This window comes from Setaria viridis, chromosome 3, assembly GCF_005286985.2.
Source record: "Setaria viridis chromosome 3, Setaria_viridis_v4.0, whole genome shotgun sequence".
Classification (NCBI taxonomy): Eukaryota; Viridiplantae; Streptophyta; class Magnoliopsida; order Poales; family Poaceae; genus Setaria; species Setaria viridis.
In genome coordinates this window covers 12,798,491-12,805,900 of record NC_048265.2, presented here as the reverse complement: position 1 = coordinate 12,805,900, position 7,410 = coordinate 12,798,491, and the positions used below count along the sequence as shown (strand labels likewise).

The 7,410-nt window shown below is 53.5% G+C and overlaps 2 protein-coding genes across 2 annotated transcripts; one reads left to right on the top strand and one right to left on the bottom strand.

The window, feature by feature from the left end:
* Positions 1-410: 410 nt before the first annotated feature.
* LOC117849688 (uncharacterized) lies at positions 411-5,082 on the top strand. Its single transcript, XM_034731330.2, has 3 exons — positions 411-638; positions 778-1,153; positions 2,126-5,082. The coding sequence occupies exons 1-3, from the start codon at positions 607-609 to the stop codon at positions 4,907-4,909; spliced, it is 3,192 nt and encodes a 1,063-aa protein (XP_034587221.1). The 5' UTR covers positions 411-606; the 3' UTR covers positions 4,910-5,082.
* A 468-nt stretch (positions 5,083-5,550) lies between these two features.
* On the bottom strand, positions 5,551-7,208 carry LOC117849689 (GDSL esterase/lipase At5g45670). Its single transcript, XM_034731331.2, has 3 exons — positions 6,845-7,208; positions 6,587-6,711; positions 5,551-6,488 (listed from the first exon to the last, which is right to left on the bottom strand). Exons 1-3 carry the CDS (start codon positions 7,098-7,100, stop codon positions 5,763-5,765), a joined length of 1,107 nt encoding a protein of 368 aa, XP_034587222.1. The 5' UTR covers positions 7,101-7,208; the 3' UTR covers positions 5,551-5,762.
* Between the last annotated feature and the right edge of the window lie 202 nt (positions 7,209-7,410).

Genomic DNA, 7,410 nt, shown 5'->3' with positions numbered 1-7,410 from the left:
CACTTGCACACGGTTGCAAGTTCCCGTGCGTCCGACAATCCAACGTGGGCGGGGTTCATCAGTCAGCTGCTCGCGTCCGGACTCGGATCAGAACGAGGCGGAAGTGGCGAGCTTTTTTGACCCGTGTTTTGTAGCCTGCCTGCCTGCCCAGTTTTATCCGCTGCCGGCTGCCCGGGTCCCCCCGCGACGTCAAGCCATGCGGTCATGCGGAAGCAGCGGCCCTTGCCAGGCGCTCGGCCGGCTGCAGCCGGCAGGTGGCTAGGTGCCCCACGCCACCACGCCGCACGGCGCGCGCCTCGGCGGGCGGGCGGGCGGAGTGCGGACGGCGGCGGGCCCGATGCGATGCCCCCTGCCCACTGGCCACTGTACCGTCGGTCCGTCGCAATAATCGAGCGCGTGAGGACGCCTCCGCCCCCGAAACAGTGAAAGGATCACTGCCAAAACCTCCTGGACCGCACGAGCTGACCACGCCGCGCGCCTCCGTCACCGTCACTCCACTACCCCGTCGCTTTCCTCTCTATCTCTCTCTCGCGTCCGGCGCGGGAAACTGAGCCCCGGGGTTAAGCAAGCCCCTCGCCTCGCGCGCTCGCCCGCCCGCCGCCTGGGATGGCGGCCGCCGGCGCGCCGTTCTCCATCCGGTACCGCATTGCGCCGCCGGTGGCCCGGCGTCTCTACCGTTCCACATTGCGCCGGCCGATGCTGCTGCTCCGTCTGACTGACCTCATCTCACCTCACCTCGTGCCCTTGTTTTTCGTCCCGTCGCTGCGGCGGATGCAGGGAGTACGCGGCGCGGGCGAGGGCGGAGGGCGGGGGCTGGCCGTTCGGCGGGGACGCGGGGACGCTGCCGCCGGTGGAGGTGCGGTGGTTCAGGTGGTGGGAGGACGAGGCCGCGGCGGCGGCGGAGGACGAGGAGGGGGAGGTGGAGAGGAGGATGGCGGCCAAGCGCCGGAAGCGCTCCGTCGCCGAGCTCTTCGCCGCCGTGCCACGGGTGGCCCGGGGCCAGCGCTGCGGGAAGGGGAAGGCCGCCAAGAGGAAGCCGGATGGCAAGGGGAAGCTAGTGCTCCCTGTGCCTGTCAGGGTTAAGGCGAGCAGTGGGAACAAGAAGAAGAAGAAGAAGAAGAAGGTCCCGGCCGGGACCGATGCGAGAGAAAAGGTAGCACATTGCGTCGATTTGCTTTGCATTTCTTGGATTACGTTTGGCCGGACACGATAGAATGTTTGGATGTGGCGAATGCTTGTCATTCTCAGGTAAGTACAGGTCTGCCAGGACTTGTTCGTTCGAAGTGTGGGTGTGGATCTTATTGTTCAACTGACGATCCGCAGCTTGAGAGTTCATGGTGATGTGAAGTGACCACTGACCACTAGAAGAGTCATTGCGCAAACAGTATAAAGTGGATCCGACATTAATCCCTTGATGGGAACCTCTTGCTGAGGTTTGATTGAGTATTCAAACTTATGGGTTTGAAGTGGATTTTCTGTTAAAACTGTTCCTCCTTTTTAACCTACTCCTATGTTCATCCATTCCTGCTTTTGGTTAATTTCTGGGCAACCAAAATGTAGGTGTGTGCTTTGTCTTCTTTAGGTAGTTTGTATATCAAATGGCATAACAAATATTTCAAGAGTGTAATTTGGATGTATACCAATCAGTTGTAACTGTTTCCGTGTTTTACTTGTCTTGTTTTCCCTTTAGTCTTCATCTGTGGTGTCGGCTGGCCTCATGTGTCTTAGCACCCTCCATTTCATGATTTTTTTTTTTGTTTCAACCATATCATGATTTTCTTGTGGTTTGAGTTAGACTGTTAACTGTTTTATTCAAAGCTATTTCCTTTTTTTTATTCCTATGCGTTATTCATGCTTGCTGAATGCTATAGATACACTTGTTCATGCATAAGATTTTGCAAATTGCTGGCATAGTTTGGTTGACTGATTGGGAATGCGTACTGTCAGCAAATCTTGTAATATTCCTAAGTAATGCAACTATATACTTTATACAATGGTGAAAGTTCCCACTTTCTTGATAGGTCTAAATGATACCCTGAAGTACAATACAGACCAGAAGATGTCTATTAAACTTTTGTTTATAAACTTCAAGAGAGGTGATACCAGTGTTTTTTCTCATTTTCAGGAGAAAAAGAGTGGGGTAAAAGCTACCCCAATTAGCATTTCTCAGTTGTTTCAACATTCCATAAGAAAGAAGAAGCGCGAGAATGCTCTTAGCAAGAAAAAGGGAAATCAAGAGGTCTCGGTTTTACTAGACAGAAAAAGTAAGGGAAACAGAAAGTCAGTTTTGGAAAGACACAAAAAGGCTGTAACAAACAGTGTTAAAGCTCAAAGCATTTGTAAGCAGCAATCAGAAGCAGGGTTCTGCACAGTACTGGATAACACAGATATTAGGTGTAAATCGAGTTCTTGCAAATCAAAGCATGTTACATTTTCTGATGGCACCGACATATTCAGATGGACTGCGCATCTACCTGAAGGTAATACAGAGCAACCACAATCAGTACAGACATCCCAGCAACCCACTCCGGAAGGTCGTGATCACCGCAATACAGATAAGACACAGTTGGTCTATCAACAAGCAGATGGTATATCAGGGGCAGTGGAGAATACCAGCTCTTTATCTGAAAATGTAGTATCAGCTGGTGTTTACCATACTGCCCCACTTACCAAACCGAAAGATAGGACTATACTGAGCAATTCAGTGGATCTGAATCACTGTATAGAAACTTCTAATAGCAGTAATTGTCTGAACTCCATTAGTTTGGCATGTCGTAAGGTGCCCTGTCAAAACTTCAACGATGTGAACTCTCATCTAGACAGCGACGATGGCTTAAGTCCTGATGTTGAGTGTCTTGGAGAAAGAAACCATATGCTATCACAAGCATCATATGCTCCTAGTTTGACAGCCAAGGCAATATCAGGTGATAGGGGTCCATTGTCACAACCTTCCAGTTCTTGTTTATATGATAGGAGCAGAAGCACATTGCAGGAGAGGCCGGTTGCTAATTATCAAGTTCATACTGAGCTTCTTAGATCTGGTAAAGACACTGTGAGAAGCATAAACTCCTCGATAGGATCAAATAAACCAGCAGGCGCACAAGCCACGGATTGTGTATCTGCAGGCATGAACATGCACTTTGGTGATGACTATCTTGGCCTTCCTATTAATTCACGAGGTGAATTCGTTAAGGTTCATCCTGGTTGCACCCCTAATTCTGCTGACATTTTTAAGAGGCAGTGCTTGGGAGAGAATTCTTCAAGTCCCTCAACTATTCCAACCATTTTCACTCCTAGTACTTGCATGGATCATGTCAATTTGAGATCCAACCATCATGCTCGAGAAATTTGTACAGTAGATCGATCTGTGTTTCATGCAGGTCCTCGTTTTACTCCAGCAACTGCAACAGCATATGGGATGGATTTCAGACAGTTGCCAAGTTCTGAAAGAACAAAAGTTCATTACTATAGAATTCCGAGCAACAAGTATCCATGTACCAACCAACAGGAGCTTTCAGTTGAATGTTTTTGCTCTGGATGCATGGGGCATCACAATCCACAGCAGAAGCTAATTGGGATGCAGAGCCACTGTCTAAGACAGAACAGTGGGCAGAACAGCCAGCACAATGCCGAAACAACAATGCGCCTTATGGGGAAAACAGTTACACTTGGAACCAGCGCCATGCAATGTAGAGGTCTGAATAATGAAACTCCATCTTCCAGTAAACAAACTCGAGCTGAAGATTTTCAGGGAGCACATATGAACGTTTTTCCACTACCGTTCCATGGAGGACTGGTTGATCCCCCTTCTGCATGTAGGATTTCAGATAGAGAGAGACAACCATCTGGAACATCACATTTTTGTTTTGTTCCAGCTGCTATACCAAGTTTTGTGCTTGATACCAGTAGTTTCAGAACAAATAGTCACAACCAGCAACCTGAAGTAGGAACAGCAAATAATGCGAATGTTCATCCAGCAGGTGAAGGTGAAATAGGGCAGAAGCAGCCAGTTATGGAAAAGCAAGTTCAGCGTAACGCTGAAGACATGGTGTCGGGTTCTGTGCACCGCAGGCACACTCAAACTGTTGCACCAGAGTCATCCTTAAATAGAAGGAACAACATCAGAAACTTCATGGAAGAAAGACCGGCGCCATACCTATCCAGTTACCTTCCGCAACAGTTTAGCAGAACGACGCAGAGGCCTCCAATGTCATCGTTTCCGTCAGGCTATCCTATTCAGAATGCTCCTGGTTTGACAACCCAAACAAAATTCACCTCCCTCCGACCATTGCCGCCTTCGGTCATCCCTTCCCAGGGTTACATCGCTGACTACGCACCGCCTCATGGATCTGTTACCGCCTTTCACCCACCAGTTCCGGTACCCCATCCAGTGAGCAATCCTAGTGCTCCTGGCAATGCGATATTCGAAGACAAGAGCATGAGATGGACTACGATGGGATCAAAGCCTGAGGGATTGGAACATACGAGGAGAAACTGTAAGAGACCTGCAGAAAAGGATGATATGTTTCTGACATTAGCAAAGAAGCCTTACACAGCTGCTGGGAAGGAGCTAACCATGTTACCATTCCCAGAAAAGGGTCTGGAGTTCCGTGGATCCAGACCACCAGATCCACAGGCACGAGACATGCCTATCTGTCTCGACGAGCCTGAAGCGGATCTTCGACTTGGACACAGAGAGTCACAAGCCACATGGTCAGCTCCTGCCAACGCACACAGGCCTCTGAAGCTGAAACCTGGAGCGAAGTATGTCCTGCAGCCGAGTGCCAGCGGCGTGTACCAAGAAAATCCCTGGCCCGTGCATTCAGTTGCGCCACTATTGGCCCCGGAGAATGACGCTTGTACACTGAGTACGTCCAAGACGCGAGGCGCCGAAACCTACAAATTCTAGCGTGTCTTGGCTGTAAGTGAAGTACCTGTATGAATTGGGGTGCCTCATGCCATGAAGCAGGCGGCTTCGTTCACACCCTTTCTAAACCTGAACATTCAGTGATTGTGGTTGGAAGGGGCTGTTTGGCGCCAGAGACTTTTCCCTGAAGCATTGTCGCGTGGTGTTGTAGCCCATGAGTTTTTGTTCCGCTTCGCAGCGGCGATTTGCTGAAACGGAAGCCAATCTCCTCGAGCATGCTCTTGCAGCAGGCAATAGCTACCCGTGGCGATGGCACAGCATCATTGTGTTGAGCCGCACCGTCACGTGCACATGCCTGGCCGTGCCGCGCGCAATGGGCCGGGGGCGCCGGTGGTTGAGCTGCGGAGAGAGGAGGGAGAGCCTGGGGATGGAGCGTCTCGGCGGCGCCGGCGGATCGGAGGTCTTCGGCAGGGTTGCGCCGGCGGTGAAGCAGATCTGCATGGGCCTGCCCGTGAACGCCTCGCACGAACTTCTTGCCGATACAATACCGTCGCCCAGCCGTGTGTCAGGCTGTCACGCTGTCGTTTTCGTGTATCACGAGCCGTTCTCGAGTTTCCCCAAGTGAATATCCCCCCCCCCAAAAAAAAAGTTTCCCCCAAGTGAATGCAGCCTGCGCTGCGAGCTTGTGAATATTGAATGTTTCCAATAGAAGTACTATAAACTGATTTTGCAAAGCCAAATCTTACATGGTTCCCAAAATGCCAAACTAATTACACACTTGGAATGGAATGTGACACCGTAAACTGCACTCCAGACTCGCTGTCTCCTATACGCTGTGCACCCAATGCAAGAACCCACGAATTCACAAACCAAAGAACCTCTAGAGACTAGCTAGCTAGAGGCGCGCGAGGGTCCGGATGTCGTATGGGTGGACGTCGGACGCGAGCCTGGCGGCGTAGGTCCTCTGGCCGACGAGCACGTTGGCGGCCTCCGTCGGGTGGAAGGCGTCCCAGAAGAGGTACTCGTGGCGGTTGGCGCAGGGCATCTGGAACGGGAGGCACGTCACCTGCCCGTTGTTCCTGCCCACCCCGCAGCACCCGGCGTTGGTAACCCTCAGCCCGTGCGCGCCCGGGGACCTGAGGATGTCGTCGAAGATGCCGTACGCGTTGACGTAGGTGAAGCGCGCGCCGGGGAGCTGCCTGTTGAACCGGTCCACCAGGCCGACGAGCCGCTGGTTGAAGATCCGGATGGCAGCGTTGATGGCCTCGACGCAGGTGGCGCCGTCGGGGCTCCGCTGCGCCAGCTCGTTGGGGCTGCACCCGACCTGCCCGACCCCGATCACCGCCACCTTCCGGGCGCCGTACCGATACATCACCTGCAGGAGGCGGGAGTAGTCGGCGGCCAGCGAGTCCGCGTACTGCTCCGGGGTGTACCGGCTGCCGGTGTCGTAGAAGGCCGGCATGAAGTAGTTGTTGAGGTAGTCGTTGCTGCCCATGCCGACGCTGAAGATGCAGCGGCTCAGGTGCGTCGCCGCCGAGCCCTCGTCGCCCAGGATGCTGATCAGCTCCTGCACCGCCGACTGGTAGTTCTGCACCTGCCCGCTGAAGCTGATCCGACCACCCTGCATGCATGCGTAGCCGTTGTTTGGTTTCTCTCGTCGTCAACTTCACGATCGATGAACACTGCATGCGTTCGTACGGCATGCAGCAGTGTGCGTACCAGCTGCTGGCCGGTCTCCTCCCGGATGCCGGCGGCGGCGGAGGCGAAGTTGACGCCGGTGAGGAGCTGCTGGCTGCTCGCGCCGGCGAACGGGGGGATGAAGTCGTCGAAGCCCAGAAGCTTGGCTGCACACGGGCCGACGGACGCGAAGTAAATATGCAAAGCAGTTCTTGTCACTAGCTACGAATTAACTAAGCTCTGTTGCTGCATGCCACACGAGAACACTGGAACACCAGAAGCTCCGTCGGTGCTGCTCACCGAGGACGTCGACGGTGGTGAGGCCGTTGCTGAAGCGCCCCGTGGGGCCGCCGGCGAAGTCGATTCCGTAGGGCGGGTAGTTGGCCCGCGCCATCGACACGATGAAGTTGTTGTTGCCGTTGTCCACGAGCGAGTCCCCGAAGATGAAGTAGCATGGCACCTGCGGCGCCGCCACGGCCGGCCGCACCGTCGTCGTCGCCGCCGCGCCGAGCACGGCCAGGACGGCCACGGCCATTTGCCACGCGTGCCGCCCCATTCCCCTCTTCCTACTGGTAGTGGTAGCTAGCGATCAAGCGAATGGGAGGCGCCCCGAGCTTGTCAGCTGCTTGGATTCGCGATGAGATCGATCGACGGCGACGCGTGACAAGGCCCCAAGAGGCGCTGGTTTTATACCATCACCCCGATCCTGCATGCCATCGATTACAATTATTGTATTTCGAGGAAATTCGACCATTTTCGAAACGGCGGTCCCCGGAATTTTTTGATTGGACAGGTTGGAGATTAGTTGGGCCTTTTCAAGTCCCTCGTTAGGTCCGGGCTGTGGTCCCGCATTTAGTTCCGCGCGG